At 46.3% G+C, this 19554-nt stretch overlaps 1 protein-coding gene across 2 annotated transcripts in view; it reads right to left on the bottom strand.

Moving 5' to 3' along the window:
- Positions 1 to 19554, bottom strand: part of RBM6 (RNA binding motif protein 6) — a 57731-nt gene that overhangs the window by 12999 nt on the left and 25178 nt on the right. For both annotated transcript variants that reach the window (XM_042018560.1, XM_042018571.1), the window contains 3 exons: positions 3245 to 3319; positions 1633 to 1693; positions 126 to 194 (listed from right to left, as the gene is read on the bottom strand). In XM_042018560.1, the coding sequence (XP_041874494.1) occupies positions 126 to 194; positions 1633 to 1693; positions 3245 to 3319 (205 nt within the window). The remainder of the gene's footprint in view (positions 1 to 125; positions 195 to 1632; positions 1694 to 3244; positions 3320 to 19554) is intronic.

Below are 19554 nucleotides of genomic sequence, written 5' to 3'. Positions count from 1 at the left end.
TGGCTACAGAACCTCATGTAAAATTTGCACATGAAACCACTTTGCACCTGCAGCTGTGAAAACTGCCTGTGCAAATCACAAAGACTCGAGCACAACCCCAGAGATGGGGAGGGCAACTCTCTTACTGAATTCCTGCTCAGCCGATGTGTCCTCTCCCTCAGCACCACCTCTGGACTCTGGGCCTGCTCTGCTCCCTGTAAGAGAGGCACATTAACGTCCATTTCACACCCATCAGTCACAAAGCTGCAGGAACCACTGTAAATGCCTAGAGAGTTGTTTTGCTTCACCCAGTCATAGAGAGGTTACCTTATTGCACCTTTTCCCAAGAAAAGCATGTCAGCAAGAAGCATTCACCACAATCTGTCTTCACAGCAGCTTGAAGGCTCTGTTTAATTTGCTCCTGGGCAGTTTCATTACAACCCACAGCTGTGTTGGGCCAGCTGTGTGAATTTTGCCTTCACAGCACTGATGGAGGAGCCACAGAGCACAGAAAGCACAACAACAGGGACCGTGCTTCAGTAAATAGAGATCTGTGCATCAACAGTTGATGTATTGCTCTTCTGCTCAGGCCAGGAGGGCAGTACATAGAAGTCTGCTCAAAAATACTGAGTCAAGGCTTACACAGTGGCTGGAATGCACAGGCAGTGCCAGAGGAGTGTGGAGAACTCACTCGTGGCACTGTGGCCCCAGGTGCTGCACCCAGGGATGGTGAAGGTTGGCACAGCCATCATCCCAAAGAAATCAGTTCCTCAAGAAAAGTGTGCTTTGGCTTTTGTGCCCTCCCACCTCAAAAAGCAGAGGTGCTGGTGGGGTGAGGAGAAGCTCCTGGAGAACTCCTCTCATGCATTTTTTACAGCCAGCAAGGTGAGTTCAGCAATTCCAATCCTGGATTCACCTCTAATCTCCTCTCCCAAGCAACAAGTGACAGGATGAATGGAAATGATCTCAAGTTGCCCCAGGGGAGGTTTAGGTTAGATACGAGGGAAAATTTCTTCACCAAAAGGGCAATCAAGCATTGGAACAGGCTGCCCTGGGAAGTGGTGGAATCACCATTTCTGGAAATGTTCAAAAAACATGTAGGTGTGGTGCTTAAGAGACATGGCTTAGTGGTGGGCTTGGCAATGACAGGTTAATGGCTGGACTCAGTCTCAGAGGTCTTTCCCAACTTTAATGATTCCATGATTCTGTGATCCTACTCTGAGAGTATCAAAAGTGAGGCAAATCAGTGTTTCTGAGTGACACTAAAAACATGCAGCTGCATCTCCCAAGGAAGGTGGGTTGAGGTGAAACCATCTCACCTATGGCCAGCAGTACCAGCTCACAGTCCCAGAGGACACACAACCATAACTCCGTGGATGAAGGACAATGCCAGAGAATAGGAGGCAAAGGCTGTGAGCAGTAAGACACCTCTCCAGCAAGCCTCCCAAGAGCAGAGAGCCTGACAGCATTGCACGTAATAGCTTTACTGTGGACAGGCAAAAAGGGTTTAAGTGAAGCAAAACTAACAATCCTCCTACACAGTGCTCAGCTAGTCCAGCAAAAGGGATGCCACAGGAAGCCAGAAGAGAAACTTACTTGTCAGGATAGATGAAACTGTTAACCGACCAAGCTCAGTGGACCAGATATACTCACCATCTCTTGGGAGCTTGCAATAGGAACAGGAAGATCTGTAGCCCACAGTACACACCTTACACTGCAATGGAAGATGGACAGCATGAGGAAGTTGTGTTTTGAAGGCAGTGGGTACAACCTACTACAGAATTCCAGACTCTGCAGTGTGCTTTCAGAAAGTAGCAGCCATGAAAAAGTTACAGTGATGGGTAATGGCAGCAGGGACCTTGGCTGGAATTGCAGATAAATGCTCATATGACTCTCAGCTGGGTTTGCCTTGGGAACAGGGCTTTCACACAACTTCTGAGCACAGATTTATTCTCTAGTCCTTGAGACGTAACTCTTCCCCCTCTCAAGAGATGCTGCATCAAAAGCTCCCTGCTAGGCACAGTGTTGATTCAAAGGGTCCAAAGTTACCTTGGCAATCTCTAACCTGAACTCACCCCTCAAGCAGTGATGAAGTCCTTATCTGAGCTGAACTGTAGAAACTGATGTAATTTGCAGAGTTAATGATGAGGTGTCTGCTAACCAAGAGGCAGAGCTGTACAGGCTTGGGTGGTACCTTGGATGGTACCACCTAGAGCCACTGTGGGGAGAGCCAAGTGCCCAGTCTTCACAGCTCTCTCCAAACACAGCATTCCTGACCTCCTCCTTAAGCTCTCTGTAAATGCATTGCTTTTGTTTCATAACAATTCTTTCCTATTAACTGAAGCCTTGTGAATGCTCTGGGGCACAAGGAAGCTCCTTCAGGCCATGGCTACACACAGCAACAGTGGGGAGATACAGTGCAGCCACCTCAGTGCACTGAGAGCTGTTTGAAACCACTGCCTGAAACTTGCGTCTCCATCTCTGGAGCGCTGCAAGCAGAGATGAGACACTGAGCAACAGCTCTGCTTGCAGCTGAGTGCATCCAGTCAGCTGGATGAGGGTCTCTGTAGCCCAGGGTGATCCAGTGGTCAAGGTGGGACTCTTAGAACCAACCCCTTCATGTCCTGCTGCAACCGCTCAGCCTGCAGTCAGTGGGAATGCAGGCAACAATCCTGTCCTTTCTCCAGCAATCACCTCCAGCCTGCTGCAGCTGCAAATTCCCATTCTGGGAGAACCTTGGGGAGGGCACAGGAACAAACTGACCCTTGGGCAACTGTGCCTTCCCAGAAATGAGCCAGTTCCAGCATGCAGTAGACTTGGATCCATTTCCATGCTTCCTTTCCTGCTACACTTTCTACAGCCACAGCTAGACCACAGGTTCCTGTGTGAGGCAGAGGGGTGGTTACACACATGAACCAGAGTGAAGCCTGCTCCATTCCGGTCGGCGGAATCACTGTCTCATTGTGGTTTTTAAGGAGAAAGGATCCACACGCTATTTTTCCCACATGTTAAAAAGGAATCACTGCACAGGGACAAGGCTGCTCTGTGCATAAAAATCTGGCTACCTGTACCTGAGCAACATGCACTCAGAGGTGGGACCAAAAACAAGGTAGGCAAAAGCACAGTTTAGAAGAGGCAAGAGCTTCAAGGCAGGTATTACTCTGAGGGATTTTGGCCACCAAGCAAATATCTAAGACTCCTCTGAGCTGCCACTGCCACGAGTGCCAGCAGGGGAAGCACAACACAGCTCTGAGCACATACTTACACGTTTGCAGCGCCAAAACTCTGGGCACGGAGTGTATTCAAGGGTCACTTCTTTGCCACCGATCGTAAGAGTTCCCTGTTGAGACAAGGAGGGAAATGACGAACGTGCCCAGCACACGCAGGTTACTCAGAGGCAAAGAAAGGGGTGAAAGCTCTGGTTCCTAAAGCTTTTGCAAGTGAAACAGGGTGAAAGGGGGAGAAAGCCTCCCAGTTCAGTTAGCTGGAGCTTTGCCATGGAAGTGGGAGGGAAACAGCCTGTGCCCTGCTCTAGCATGGGGCTGCAGGGCTGTGTTAGGCAGCTCCAGAGGGACAGGCAGGAGAGGCCTTGCCACATCCCAGGAAGAGCAGAGACAAATAACTAGAGTGGGAAACTGCTTTAACCTGCTTTAGTCCAGGTGCTGGCAAGGGGCAGCTGGACAGACTCCCTCACACCAGCCACCACCAGGCTGGCCTCAAGGCAGCTACTTGAGGAGGAATGTGTGGAAAAATCCTCTCCGGTGAGAGAATTTTCATACTTGGGTTAGTCTTCATGCCAGTCATGGAACCATGGCTTTTCTTCAGAGAAATACACCAGAAATCTGCCACTGGCCCTGCAGCCAGCAGAGCCACTGCTCTGCAGCCAGCCCTTCCTTGCTGAGGCTGGCCTTGAGCACCTGAGCAGCAGCACCTGAGGGGCTCCACTGCCCACAGACACACTGCTTCCAGATCCACACGTGATGCTTTGGAGAGGTGCCAACACACCCACAAGCTCTGCTGAAATGCAGATAAAATGGGTCGTAGGTACAAGTTCCCCAGCTCCCGCCCAGAGCAGCGATGATTCCTGGTGGCTCCCTTCTGCCATGGACAACAGGCCATGCCTGGGCATGCAGGACGCAGGCAGGCCGAGTCACAGATGTACATAGCCATGAAACATCTCCTGTCACTGGAGGCACTGCCAGACCAGGCAGCATGGATTGCCCAATACCACAATTTGAGATGCTGTATCAATAAAGAGACCCAGACCCAGGTCTCCCAAGTCCCAGGAGAGCAGCTGCCTGATAGCACAGACAGATGTCAGGGACCTGTAAATGGTCCCAGCCTATTTTGGGGGCCTCTGCTGAGTCAGAAGCTTCCCAGGTACTCTGACCCAGTAGCCTCATCACGCAAAAACCCCCAGTGCAAACCATGAACACGAGAAAACAAGTTCCCAGAGTCATTATTCAGAAGTCATGATATATCCATGCATAAACTGCTGTGCAGAACGTGAGGGAGATGCTGGGGAATATGTAAAGTGGGAGTGAAGAGTTCATAGGAGGGAATCACTGAGTGGCAGTACAACAAGCCTTTAACTCCTACGAAAGAACACAGCAGGGTTCCACCACCTCCCCTCTTCACATCCTCCCTTTTATGGACCAAAGCCATCCTTTCCTAACAGGCCTATGCTGAACACCTTGAGGGGTTCCTTTCTGCCACCCAGCTGCTCAAGCACTGCTTTCCAACATGGATTTGCCTTTGCCTGACAGAAAGCCAAGCCATTCCTGGACCTTGCCGAAGGCTGGTGTGTGCACACAGAGCACCCTGCTGCACCTTCAGAGAATCTGCTCAGGGTCTATTCACAGCAGGGATTATTGCCCACTTCACATGTCTACAAGAGGGTTTGCACCTTCTTTAAGGCACGTGGGGAAACACAAGTGAGAAAGGGAAGTGGAAGTCAAGGCTGTCCCACTGCGAATATTGGTCCCTCTAAGACAGATGTGCTCCCTCTCCCAAGCAGGGCACCCATCACATCTCAGCACACACTCAAGAGATGGGCAGTGCCAGGAGCAGGGTAGAAATGCCCACGTGTGCCTCAGGACACACTGATCAGAGGCAGGAGGAGAAGGCAGGGTGCACATCCTCATGAGCCCAGGGAAGTCCTCAGGAACAGCAGCCCCTCAGCAGGCAGCTGCAGCTCTGCCTACGAGCTCAGGAAACAAAAAAACTCGATTAGAGAACACCTCCTCTGGCAGGGCAATCCGTCACAGAGCTTCAGCCTTCTACCAGCCATTGAGGACAAACCTTGCCAGAAAGCCTGAAGATTATTTTTGGTTTTATGGAAAATGGTCTTTAAGTGCATGTTGTGCTGGCGGTGCTGGTCCCTTCCGCAAATTCCATTTTCGGAGGCTGCAGAAAGTGTCACTTGCATAATTACTCCCTGATTTCCCTAACACCCTGCTGATTGCCTGCTCACTTTTTCAGCAAGCTCTCTCTTACTGATTTCTTCTCGATAAAGTAATTTTCAAGGTTGCAATCATCATTTAACTCTCCAAAAATGAGTCTTTCACTCAGGACACACATTGTCAGGATTCAGTAATTTTGAATTCCTCATTCTCCTACTTTATTACTAGATTCCATTGCAAATATTTTCAGAACCTTTATTTCTTATAGTGCCTGTCTCTGCTTACTCTTCTTCACCTAGATCTTCCTTTACTGTGCAAAATTTTTGGGTAATACCCTAAATTTCAGTCCAGTTGAGCAGATTTCAGTTGAGCAGATCTTGGTGAAATCACAAAGATTTTCTGAGAATTTCAGGGAACAGTGCTAGGGGGGGAAAAAGGGTAAGCTTAAAGCATGCCACATATAGTGTCTGGCACCATATCTCTTCCACATTCAGGTATTTTATCCTGGACTTTTTCACCAACCTGCACTACGTCTGTTAATTCCTCTGTATTTTTAATACCCTGTACTTTGGAGCAGCTTGGCTTTTTCTAAGTCAGAGTGAAACAGAAATGTCTCTCTGGTCTTCCAAGTCAGGAACCTCCCCCTCATAACTAGCAGTAAACACAGGAGTTGACTCACCAGTGAAGGGTTTAAAAGGCAGCACAGCTTTGCAGTACTAGGACACCAAGCTCTCAGCCATGGAAATGCCCAGATTTCCAAGGGCATGAGCAGATTCTACTGTTTTCTGAACTGCCAAATGCATCAAAACAGAGCATCAGGACTTTACTGTTGGGAGTAATTTGTGCTACTGTTTGATACCTTTCAAGCACAATCATACATGGATTTTTTGCTTAGAGGTCGTTGGAGATGCAACATTGGATTCTAATCTAAGTGATACAATTCAGTCCCAGCCATTTCAGCTACTGAAAAAGCTGCCCTATGGCCAAGTATGTAAATACTCCTGTCAGCAGAATGATCCATGGAGCAACCCTACCATGTGATGGTCCTAGAGAGCTGTGCCAGGAACCCATAAAGCCTGTTTGCAGAGAGCACACACAGCGCAGCCCCATCTCAAAGCTCTCCACTGAGCAGGGACAAACCCCACAGGAACACATTGTTTTTACAGAGGGAAAGAAAAAGAAGAAAATCCCTTAGCCATGATATCCACAGGTGATGCAATCCTTCCGACAGCACTTTGGAGACTGTGTCAGCAGGGCATATGGCTTCAGCAACAAAGCTAGTTTACTAAAGTATTTTCCAAGCTTTTTGTCCCCAGAGAAGTATTAAAGAATACCAGGAAGGTAGGCCTACCTGCAAGAAAAAAGCCAGACCACACTCCTAGGACACGTCACACTCACTCATGAGGCTGGGCTTAGCTCACCTCTAGTTTACCGTGTTTGGAACAGCACTGCTCTGCACAGAGCCCAGCCTGGCTCTGCAGGTATGTGAGCACTGAGCACTCTGATCCCACTTCCTAGGGAACCTATGGAGCTACTGCCAGGGCCAGGAGACAGCCTGCTGCAGGTCAGGCACTGCACAAGCCACCGCTTCAGCTGCTTGTCTGTCAATTAGCATTTACAGTTGGCACGCTAGGATTTTTCATGCTTGTTGACAGCCTTTTAATGATGATGACTGGGGGTTGAGGAGGGGGAGAACTTGCCAAAAAAGTATCTCTTTGCTCTCAAGACTGAGATGACAGAATACAAATCATCAGTGTCAAAGCTTTTGCTAACTGTTTCTCTGAAAAAAAATTAGAGCATCCAAGAGTGACCTAGAAAACTGGAAATGTGGAGGGAGAGCTCTCGGAACACGGCCACTCCCTCAAATCAAACCAGACTTCTGCTTTAACTGAATCTGTCCAAACACTAAAACCTTCAGTAAAATCTCACTTTGGAGCCTCCAAACAATGAGCTGACAGCTCTCCAGGTATTTCACCCCACAGGTCATGCTTTGGCAGCGACCGCAGGGACTCTGAAACCGCACGGAGATGTGGATGCGGCAACCAACATCACCATGGATTCCTGTGGAGGAATGTGCTCCAGCCCTTCCAGGGTGATGGCAGCAGCCATCCATCCAGGATGCCACCATCCCTAGTCACAAGGAACACCATGAGTGCCTGACTTAGTGGAACTGCAATTGTCAGTGTCACCTTTACAGATGACACACCTGGGGCGGCGCGCATCAGTTTTGGAACAGAACCAAGGCTCAGCTACCAAGCACCCAAACCCACAAGAAATAATAAGCCAAACTTTTCTTCTTGGCTACAACCCTGAGGCAGTGCAGGAGGTGCCTCCACCACAAGTGAACCATCTTCAGACCTCCTTTAACAGCTGGCTCATGCACAAACCAAACACCACTTCAGCTAATTATTTCCTTATATTGTTCATGGTCTGATTAAATGGAAAATATCCGTGCCATGAACTGAAAGGTTCAGGTATCCTTCTTACTGAGTAACAACCAAGTTGGAAGACTGATATGGTTCAACATGATAAAAAATTAACTGAAAATACCATTTATAAACAGATAAAAAACTGCATATGAAGATTATGACAAAATAACACTTTTGGGCAGCACAGCAAAGCAGTCACATTAAAATACCAGCATTAACCTCGTTTACATGATGTTAATTCAGCCTTCTTATGCATATTTACTATAATTAGGATGGCTATCCAAAAATCAGTATACATCCATCATTTAAAAGTCATTTAAAATGATTAATGACAAGTGTTTATTGCCTTGGGAATGCTCAGACACTACCCCAGCAGGCAGTCTGGGAATGCAGTGGGTGCCCCTGGTCCCAGCAGCACTTCCCAGAATAAAAAGCTCTTACCACCCTCAGGGTATATTCCAGCCCTGGCCTCCAAATGCACGGGGTGGCACAGCACAGGAGACAAGAGACTGACAGCACAAGCCGGGTTATCTAATTGGAACTACAAATCAGAATGTTTTCAAGTTCTGCTCCTATTTGAGTATGGATTAGAAATGCAGATTTAACAACCCCCAACTGCCACACAATGCAAGTTACGTAATAGCATCCTATTCCACTGGCATGCACCATGCAGAGGCTGGGTGGGAGCTGGCAGGGAGAGCACAGGGCTCTCTCTCTTACAGGACTCACCTCCAAATTAGGCAGACAGGTGGGGTCAAACACCAAAGGTCTCCCTAACTATCCCCAGCTGCTCGTGAAATTGAGGAGGCAGCACCTTCCTGAGACAAAGCAGAGAGCCAACACCTGGGAGGATAAGAGACCAGCTGGATATATTTCAGAACAAGATCATCTCAGCCACAGAAACTGGCTTCTCATCCCCTGTTTTCCATATGCTGAAGTTTTTATCTCCGAACTCATCAGCAGCTGCTGTACAAGGGACTCAACTGTACAGAGCAACAGGCAGTACATCTGCTTACCTCTGACAAAAAGCAGATGAGAAAAGCTGTGAACCCACAAACCACAATCCATCTGTAATTAAACAGTTAGAAAATGGAGCGTGACATGGAGCTGAAGAAACAAGAGCAATCCAGGCTGCTGCAGGGTACTGCAGCAATCTGGCATTTCCTACAGCAAGAGTAACTACAAGCAAATTCCTCATGAGGTGGGATTTCCCCCAAGGCTCTCAGCCTCTTTCTCGAGTTCTCAAACCAGTTACAGCTCAGGGATTTCTTTTTATTGGCCTGATCTAGCAAGTGCATCCAGCACTCTGCTGCTGAGTGGCTGACAGCCAAGGCAAAAGACTCAAGATATACAGGGGAAAAGGATGGTTTGAAAAGTGGTGGATCTCTGAGGAACTGTTATATCACCAAATGGATCCAAACAACGTTGCTGTGTACTATTATTGCAGATTTCCATCAATACTAACACTGAGATAACAACTGACAACATAAACATTGTGTTAGTGGTCACCCAAAGAGCAGGATATTTGGCTCTTGGGCATTAGAGACACTCTGGAGCTGAAGAGCACGTGGCATCACCTTGAAGCATTTAGCAGCAAGGCATTTGTTTCAACAGCGATCCAAGGCTAACCAGCATGGCACGCTCAGGGTTCCTGGTCTTCAAGGTCAGCGGAGGCCTGAGACTGAGAGCCCAAAGCTGTCACCATCCATCCTGAGCTGACAGAACACTGCTTCAGGCACACCACTGATGGGCATGTTAAACAAAACTGGCACTAACACAGAACTGAGGCATTAGGAGGATAACTGAGAGAGTCCTAAAGATTCAGTAGCTAAATGTAACAGATTAGGATGCTATATAAGGATTACTTTATCCCAGATAACTCCCAGTACCTCTTTTTCAAACTCTTTTTTTTTTTTTCAAAACCCATTACCCACTAGCACTGGGACCATCCACCGTGCCACAAGCTTCCTTATCTATTTGCTCCCTCCTCAGGCCTCTCTTCCTGCCTGGTTATCCAGGCCATTTGTCCTTTAGCAGAAGGTGCCAGTCTGCATCCTTTAAGTACCTTATTTCCACAGACACCTCCAGTTTTCTTCCTACGATTTCTAAATTCCCTGGATACCAGCCATACTCCTTTTAAGCAAGTCCCAGTATCTTTCTACAGCTCACCTCCCCCCACTGATATCCTTTTCGCAAATACACACAGAAATTGCTTTTCAGACTATGCCAGCTCTCTACATTTTAATGCCTGAATTTTGAACTCCAATTCAGTTCCAAGTTAGGACTCTCAAAGTGTTTATCTTTTAAACACAGCATTTGCTCCGAGAGCACCAAAACGGTGGGCACAGGCAAGCTCCCTATTACAGCTCAAGGAAGAGTAACAGTGATGTGCCACAGCTTGGGAAAACACACAATGTGCTCAGGACCTCACATGCTCAGGGGCCAGCTTTGGGCAGTAGGTGATATTAATAGCTTTTGCATTTCACCCTTTAAGGAGATTTCAACACATCTGAAAGTTTTCTTTGATCCAGTGAAGCCAAGTGGACTTTCACCTGCCACTCAAGGCCCTAATGCATCCCTGCCTGGCTAATGCTGACCTCTAGCTTCCCTCACTCCTCTGAAGAGGGCACCTCTGCAGATCAGCTTATAGAATCACTGGGAAAAAGGTGGAAATTTTAAAATGAAAGCCCTTCCTTTACAGCATGAAGGCGTCAGAAGAAGATTTCTAGAGTCCAGACAGTGAGGATCTGGGGACAACAGCTCAAATAGGGACAAGTTCTGTGCTCTGGTGTTACTGGCTTCCACTCCACAGCTAAAGAGAAGCGTGGATGGTTAAGACCATATAACAGGCTAAGTGGAGGAAGCCATGCCTTTGAGTTTAACAGTTGGACTTGATCTTAAAGGCCTTTTCCAACCTAAATGATTCTAAGTCAAACACTTGCTTCATGCTCAGAAAAGTATCAATCAGGTTGAATCCTCTATTGGAAAAATATATTTAAACTATCAAAACTTAAGAATATTTAAATATTTAGCATATTGAGTATCATGATTCATAGATGGCTCTAGGGAAGGGTCCGCATGGCTCTGCCTCATCAATATTCCTTGTCTTATCACGGGCTACTGCACGGACAATGTTTGAGTAACAGCTGCTTCACAGACTCCCCTCTCTCCCAACACAGGGGCTTCCCTTTCTCTCTCCAAAATGCTGCTCTACTGCCTGGAAATATTTTCTGCTTTTTTTTTTTTTTTTAACATGGCCACCTTTTTCCTCAAAGGTCATCTCATCCCACCTCACTGTTAAACAATATAAAACTTAAGCACATTAGCACAATGCACTAATCCAGTCCAGGACCTTCCTGTGCACCTCCCTCAGGGATACTTTACCATTAGTAACGGCCATAAGGAAGCTGGGAAACAATGAGGAAACACCCAGCACCTTAATCATGGGTTTGAAGCACAAATATCAAAACCCTAAATCCCAGTGCAAAATCACGTTGGAAAAAAAGTTAGGCTGCAAAGCTCTGCCTCAAAGGGATAAATTTATGGCTGGAAAATTCAAGCAATTTAATTAAGCATTTAAAGACCCATGCCCATGAACGAGCACATGTTCTTTCACTGGAGCATGTCCCTATGGGATTACACACCAATTCCAACACCTGCATAGTGAACAGGACTCAGAGTGTTCTGTGCAGCAGCAACTGTTTGCTAAAAACACACCAACTGTAATAGAGAAGGGTATGGTCCAGAGGCTCCTCCAGACACGCCTCCAAACTCCCTTCTTCGGCACTCGGAGCCTGCCCTGGCAGCGCCTTCTCTGTAGCCAATGCTCAGGCAAGCTCCCTGCAGGACAGTCTCTCTGCTGAAAGCAAAAGACCCAAAAACCCTGGGAAGAGGAAGCACCTCTGACGAGAAGAGGGTTTTGCCCTTAGAGACATCATTTCTCAAGATCCCTAAATTCCCAGTAAATGACAAAAGTGGGTGTCTGATACTCACTCCCACAGGATAAAAGCCCTGCCCTTTGCCACCAGCAGTGCAACAGTTAACCTGTGTCATCCCAATGATGATTCCCAGCACATCACTGTGACCTTGAGGTGGCCTGTCCAAAAGCTATATCCAGATCCTTAATGGTCCCACCTGGACAGAACCAGAAGGCACCTGGCCCACCTTCAGGCTGTCACCTGTAGGGATTTCTGTGTCTGAGCAGGTGCTGCCTCCTGAGAGGTCTTCTTAAGAGTTGATTTGGAAAACAGCTGCTTCAAGCTCTTGGGTCAGTATTTGCCAAGAAACCTGGCACAGCATGAGAACAGTTACCCAAGCCCTTTGGAGGGAAATGATTTTTCCCTGCCAGCCTGGCTTGGGTGCAATGTAACACTAGTGGGTGTCACAGCTCCCTGTGGGACCCAGAACCTCCTCTTTGACAAGGCACTGAGGTTTAAAAGGTTCATTCAGGCAACTGCACTGCACAACAGAGGTAAATTCAGATCTTTCCTTCCTGGTCAGTTCCCAGAACTGCTGAAGAAAGGAATTCAGTGCCTTGTCAGGATGCAGAAGTAGACTCTCCAGGTGCCGAGGCTGCTCTGGTGGCTGATCTCAGCTCTTTGGGAGAGTAGAGCCAGAGAGGTGAGTGTGCAGGACAGCAGTTCCTCTGATAACCCTGATACCAAGGAAGGAAAAGAACACAGATCCCTGTTGTGTCAGAAGTGCCTCAGCATGGCTAAATTCCTAAGGGATTGGGAAGGGGAAACAGCATGCACAGGTATCTCTTTAAACTGTCAGATAAGCTGCACAGTAGGGGGTGGCTCAGATATTGTCACTGGAACCCCCTGTGGGACTTTAATACCTCGGGATTTAATACCTGGTGGCTCAGGACAGAGACTGGCCTGTGCAGACTGAGGGCAGCCAGGCACAGGTACTGCCTGCAGCTCCCTGTGTGCTGCTCACCTCTCTGCAGCAAGCACTGGAGCACCAGAGAGGTGATGCTTTCAGCTGCTCCTCTTAGAACCAGATGGATCAATCATTTGCCTGTCATTAGAAGGTGTGTGTGAAACTTTCTGGAATTCACTTCTTACTTTTAGTGATGGGCCCAGTACACACTGGAAGGAAGAAAAAGAGATGAGCTGAGTTAATGGAATGGACAGAGAAGGCAGCAGTGACAGCAGACACGCACTGGTCCCACACGAACCAGGCACAGAACAACAGCTTGTCAGGGGAAAAAAAAAATCCACACCACCTCAGCACTCCTCTCCAGTGATATCACAGCTTGGGAAGAATCAATCAGGCTTTCAAAAATTTAAGGCTATAAACAGTAAAATACCTTAGTCATCATATCATTAATGTACAGCTTTGGACCATGAGAAAGCTTCTTAGTGAGACTTCTCAACCTGGTATTAAGTGTATGAAAATACAGCTTGGAATTCTTAAGACTTAAAATTACGTTCTCTGTTAACTCTGCTCCTGAGATCCTTGATGGAAAAGTACATCAAATGTTTGCTCGGGCTTTAAATGCCATCCTGGCTCAAATCTGGTTCATGAAGCCCATCTGAATATTGCTAATTTCCTGGTTAGACATGGACTGTACATCACAAAAAAACTAAGATTTCCCCTGTTGTCTATGAAAACAGGAGAAAATTACTTTCATTCTCTTGTTCTAAAGTCAGTTTCAGAGTTTTAAATACTTAAATCTCATGTTTACAGCTTTACAGCTTTGACCCTCATTAAAAATGTAATTCCTTACATGACAGACTTTATTTTAGACCCCTGTCCTTCAGAAGCTGTTTGTTCATTCTGTGGAAGGCATAACTAACTGAACTTATAGGCGGCCTGAAGCCATGGAGATGCAGGAAGACACTTGGATGCAACATCTGGTAGCTGTCAACACATACACATGGTGCAACAGCACCACAAAATAAACCTTCAGGCAGAATGCTCCTTTACATCTGACAGCTTTTGTTCTGCAGAAGCCAGGAAGAACTTTCCACCTCCCTCCTGTGTCTCCTTGCACAAAACAGCTTCAAGATTTTCCCACACAGCCCTCTTCTGGGAGCAACTGTAGCCAGGATTCAGGAAGTTGGTCACACAGTGGTATCGAGGACATGCGAGTGGCTGTCCATTTCACATGTTCCCCAATACGATGGAAGAAGAAATTCCCCCCCTAATGGGAGAGGACTGGGGAAGCTGGTGCCTTTCCTCAGCAGTGCAGAGGGATTTGCCTGCCAGCACTCTCAGTGCTCTTCCACCTCATGTGTTTCCTGGTCCTGCACAGATGCAGAATGACAGCAAAGCTCCTGATCCCGTAGCACACAGTGTTTCTCGTGCTCTCCATAGGTATTAAAGCTTTAATAAGAGCCTAGAAAGTGCCCTGTGGCTTGCAGGGGAACGGGGTGGATAATAACTCTGTGTCCTCCTGTGTTAAATACCTGTTTCCTTGTTGCCTGTGATTGATGGATAATGACACAATAGCCCACTTAGGCGTGCCGCCCCCATTTTCCACTGTAATAATTTCATTTCTAGACAAGAACATTAACAACCCAGTTACAGTCAAATGGAAACAGAAATTCACAAATAAAAGTTGCTGACTGCCAGAGCTTTGATCTTGCATCTTCAAACTTGAATCTGAATTTGATATTTCACTCGTGCGAGTCTCACAACCCGAGCAGAAAACAGCAAAATTCAATGTACTCCTTTTGAATGAACCCCAATTCCAGGTAGCCAAACTTCCGTTATTTAAATTGAAAAGGTTCAATACAAACTCAGCTGGGAAGAAAACAGACTAAAATCCACATCTGAAGGGAATTCCAGCTCTCTCTCACTGTCAAAACCACAGATACACAAAAAACATACATAATTTCTACAGAAGGGTAGGCAGACCATCTCTTTGAAGAGAAGGAAACAGTGCTTCTGCCTTCCTCCTTAACACCAGGGAGTGTGCAGTTTGACATTTTTTTCCACCTTTAGAGTCAACCTTTTACGTTCCTGTTCCAGCAATCCAACACCAACAGTGCATCAAGTAACGGAAAAGCAATCACTGCTAGGATAGCACAAAAGCATGAACGAACAGTTCTGAGGCTGAAGCTCACAACGACGACTCATCAAGTGAAAATTGCAACATTTTGGTGTGCTCCCACTTATCAAAACAGTCCAGATGGAGTCCTAGCATTATAATTTGGCTCATATGCTTGTAAAACATATCTGGTGTTCCCCTCGACATTGCTGAATCGGGCTGAGGACTCCTTGGACTCAGCCCAACAATTTATGTCATCTCGTTCTCAGTGGCGGGTCTTGTGCAAACTATTATGGCAAAACCATGACAGAAAATGGTCTCACTCTGGAAATGAAAAGTTGTGGTTCATTCACTGAGATGTCCTGATTCATGTAAAGTGAACCGGTCCAGACATTTCCCCCTCACTGCCTGCCCATCTCCCTTAAGACACTCCAGTCGTATCATCAGCACTGTCCACTTCTAAGAGTCCAGAGGGAATTTCGGAGAGTGCAGCCACAGTTTGGTTAGTCACCAGCTTACTTAGACGATGACTTCAAAAGCATCAAAGCAAATTAGTGGCATCAGTCCTACTACTTTCATATAGGAGCTTGATCAAGGGATTTTACATCCTAATCCAAAAATCTCCTTCAGACCATATACACAATCTATCAACTGCAGCACCACACAATCTGTCCTACACCTGATTTACCATGTTCCTTTGAAGCACTTTGAGGCTACAAGATACATACCTTCCAAATGGTTACACAGGGATATATTTAGAGTTTCTACAGATCTTCACAGAAAATCAACTAATGATGAATGCAAACCCTATAAAAAACATACAGTCTGTGAGAAAGAGCAGCCAGCAGTAAACCATTGTTCTTTAAGGTGAAACTGCACCTATGTGTAGCATCTATGACTAAGATTTCCCCACTGGCACACAATTATTCCATTAACACATTAGGAGGAGAGGACCTGACAGCTACAGAGACAGGGTGCCATCTGTATCCTGCCCATGCATCCAAAGATTACTTCAAATCTTTCCTAGCTCAAGGCAAGATCTCACCTAGAAATGAATTCAAAGGATGAGTGTTCCAGATGCCTCTCACTCAGGAAAATGCTTTGCGTATTGAAAATGACCAAACCAAAGCTATTTCTTAGGGAATGCTCTGCCAATGAGTCCTCTAGAACACAACTTTAGCCCTATGGAAGGGGTAGAAGCAGACTTATCCATGGTACACACTGCACTTTGCATGCACAAGCAGGAAGTTTTCAAGTACCCCCATTTTTACAACATCAGTGCCGGGTATGACCAAAGGTCCAGCTGTCCCATGGTGGTTCCTCACTTTGAGCCACCAGTGCAGGGAGTATCCAACCTTTTCCTGCCCAGCAGCTGTGAGTGATGCAGCACAAGTACTGATAGATCACATCACATGGCCAATCAGAGAGGACTGGACACCTAACTTGTCACTCACTCACAAATTAAGTTATTTAAACAAATTTCAGGAAATCACAATTATTCCCTCCAGCTCCTGGCATTGTAAACAGAACATCTAACCCAACACAGAACAGTTTGGTTAACAAGACGTTTATAATCTATAGGGAAAAAATGGTTATTTCAGAGTTACATCATCACACAGATTTGTAAATGTCAATGGGCAAAAAATTCCAACAAACTCATCACCAGAACAGAAATGCAGGGGCCAGAGGGAGAGCAGTTTCATTTTAGAGGAGGGTAGGGAGTGATGCTTTATGTGAAACAACCTATTTATACAGCAGCCCAAGCCAACCTCAGCACACAGAATAGATAATTCTGTAATATACAGCAATATTTGAGTCCTGAGATAACCCTGCTGGGCCACACATCCCCAGCAGCAACCAGAGATACTGCAGAAGTTCCACTTAAGCATGTGCTGCATGCTCCAGGCAGCTCACCCAGAAGCTGTCCTCTGGGACAATCCCATTCCAGAGCAGCAGCTCAGCAGCAGCAAACACATACAGTCCCCACCACATGGGTAAGGCGAGGCTGAAGGAAAAAGGAGGACAGGATTTTGGAATACGAGCAGGGAAGTGGAAGGACATGGCAAGCTGGGAATCACACAAGTAGAGCAAGAAGATGCAGCTTCACAACTCTTCTAGTGAAAAGTGAACTTATTTTAAAACACATTGGGTAGCATGATTTGCTTCTTGAGGCAAGGCAGGACAGAGCTGCCAAGAAGGAGGTTGTAGTTTTTTTATCTGGGTAGGGCTGGAGAAAACACATTGATGGGAAGCTACTATTGGCTGAAAGAAAGAGTGTGTGAAGTCTCTGGCAGAAGATCTCTTACAACCTTCTGTGCCAAAGGAAGAGGGACTAAGAGGATTCACACGGCTTGGAGAGTTGAGATGACACAAGATGTTGAGAAGACAGAAGAGAAAAAGGTCCAGAGAAATATTTTCAGTACTTTTTGGCAGTTACGTTTTACAACAAAAGCCATCTTTCTCTGCACATGGAAGGTCTCTGCAGCATGCAGAGATTAAGCCAAACAGGCAGTGCATTTACCACAGCTTCACTGCAGGATACACACATGTACACCCACGCACCCAGCCCTGTCACAGGTCACTGCAGGCAGATGTAACTGCTTCTTCACAGGCAAATGTCTGCCCAGCTCTAGGAGCTTCCCACTGCAGGCTTCCATACTAATCTCAAAAGCTTACAACTCCAGTTAAATGCCGGTATGATGCAGTGATTAGTGAGACACACAAGGGAATGAAAAAATTATTGACTCAACATGTCAAGCCTCTGTGATGTAAGAACAGGGTGAGCTCGTGACAAGGTCACACACTGAATCAGACACAAAAAAAACCCAAATCAGCTCTGCTGCCTGGAAATCCACTCATCCACTAGCCTGCGGAGAGAACTTTCCATATGTCAGGTGGCTCATAAAAATTCCTCCACAATGTGCATGTTTCCCAAACCATTAGGATGTTTAGAGAAGAAACTGCCTAGGTATACAAGCCTTTCCCTCACTCCAAGTGGAAGACTCCAAAAGCTGATTCTAGAAATCCACACAGTCAAAAGCAGGACAGGCCCCATGGGGGTGAGGGAGAGCAGGGGAAAAAAGAGGTGTGCTAATGATACAACCTGAGCAAAATCCAATATGCAACAAGAGAAGCAAAGATAATGTCAGCTATGAATCCAAGAAGGACAGATCAAAAAAAGCTGGCCATCTCCAGCACCCTTAGCCTAACACACAAATGGATTTCAGTGTATTTGTGGACATGCTGCCACCACCCTCAACTGCAGGTTAAAGCTAAAGAGATGGAGTAACATTGTCAAGTGAATAAATGATGGATACCAGACAGCCCATGAAAATGCATTTGAGGCAGGTGTCATCTTCCATTATAGGGAGAATCTGCCAGATTCTAGAAAAAAAAATGCCAGACTCCACAATTAAGCACATTCTACCAAAAGGAAAGCAATTATTTTTGATGCTTGGACACACATTTTCTCTTAAAAATTGTAACACACTCCTTGCATCAGAGGCTTCAATAAATACTCCAAGGCTACAGGTCACAGGAGAAGTTCCATTCTCAGGATAACCACATGTTCCTTCTCTATTTAATTAGGAAGCTACACAGAGTTGTGGCTTGTTACTGCAAATGTTTTCAGGACAGAAAGTCCTAAGCTTTGCTTGCTTGTCACAGCATCTTGTGGATTTTAACACCAACAGCTACAGTGAAAAGCCTGTGAAATCTGATCTGCACCAGAAGCTCTGTTCACACAGAATACAGAAAGGCACTGCAGTGAATGGATACAGGGGAATGGGCTCAGAGCTGGAGAAACACACAGTTGATGTTTCTAATTGTACAGGAGTGGGACATGCTCAAGTGAGCACCCACAAAATCCAGTAGGAATCCCTCTTACCCTCTCCAGTAAAAAACAAGCAGGGAATGGAGATATTGCTGTGCTCAGCAAGCTGAACAGGGACAGCACTGCAGGGAAACTGCTCTGACATGTGCTGGTCTCAGTGCAGGAAGGCATAAGAGCAGGTCTTGAACAACCACTCCAGCACACGCCTGGAGACCTGCACACTAATTTACAGTGTATGAATTCTTACAAGTTCATGCTATAGCTCTCCTCTTGTCCTCTTTCTTAAGAAACAGGAGGAAAGGATTACAAAGTTGTTAGTTACTAGCAACAAAAGCTAGGAAATATTCATGCAGCCACTGTTGCTACATTTGAGGCCTAAGAGGATTTGCCGACAATACTACAGAGTCAGTTGAGACAAACCATTTGCTCCTGAGCTTAAAAAACCCCTCTTGCTTCCATATGTATAACAACCAGCTCCATCTCAGTGAAAACAGTAAAATATGCAAGCAGCAGAGACAGGCTCCCTCCATTTCTCCTTCTCCTGCCTTTATGACATACAACAGTACACAAAGGGTACTTCATTTCCCACCTGATTTTCTCACACCAAGTAACATGCTTGTTATGTCTGTTCTCTTCTACACATGAAGGAGGAATGCAAAAAGATCCCATGCCTACAGAGAAGAGCAGCCATGGGATGTATTCCCAAAGTTTCTTCCAAGAAGCCAACCTGGTGCCCTCAGACAGGAACACTACTACACCAGGGGCTACGCCAAAGAAACACCGAATGCCACACCACACCCTTTCAAAAATGAGAATAAAGAAGGGAAAAATTTAGGAGAAATCATGTGACTTAGCAGACAGAACCCCCGCTTTCCATTCAAAATAACTTTCTCCCCAACAGAAAAGCAGCTC

Source organism: Corvus kubaryi, unplaced genomic scaffold (assembly GCF_017639235.1).
Source record: "Corvus kubaryi isolate FWS band 111438036 unplaced genomic scaffold, C.kubaryi_AGA036_p1.0 124, whole genome shotgun sequence".
NCBI classification, from domain to species: domain Eukaryota; kingdom Metazoa; phylum Chordata; class Aves; order Passeriformes; family Corvidae; genus Corvus; species Corvus kubaryi.
The sequence above is the reverse complement of the archived record's forward strand: the minus strand, read 5'-3'. Positions and strand labels throughout refer to the sequence as shown.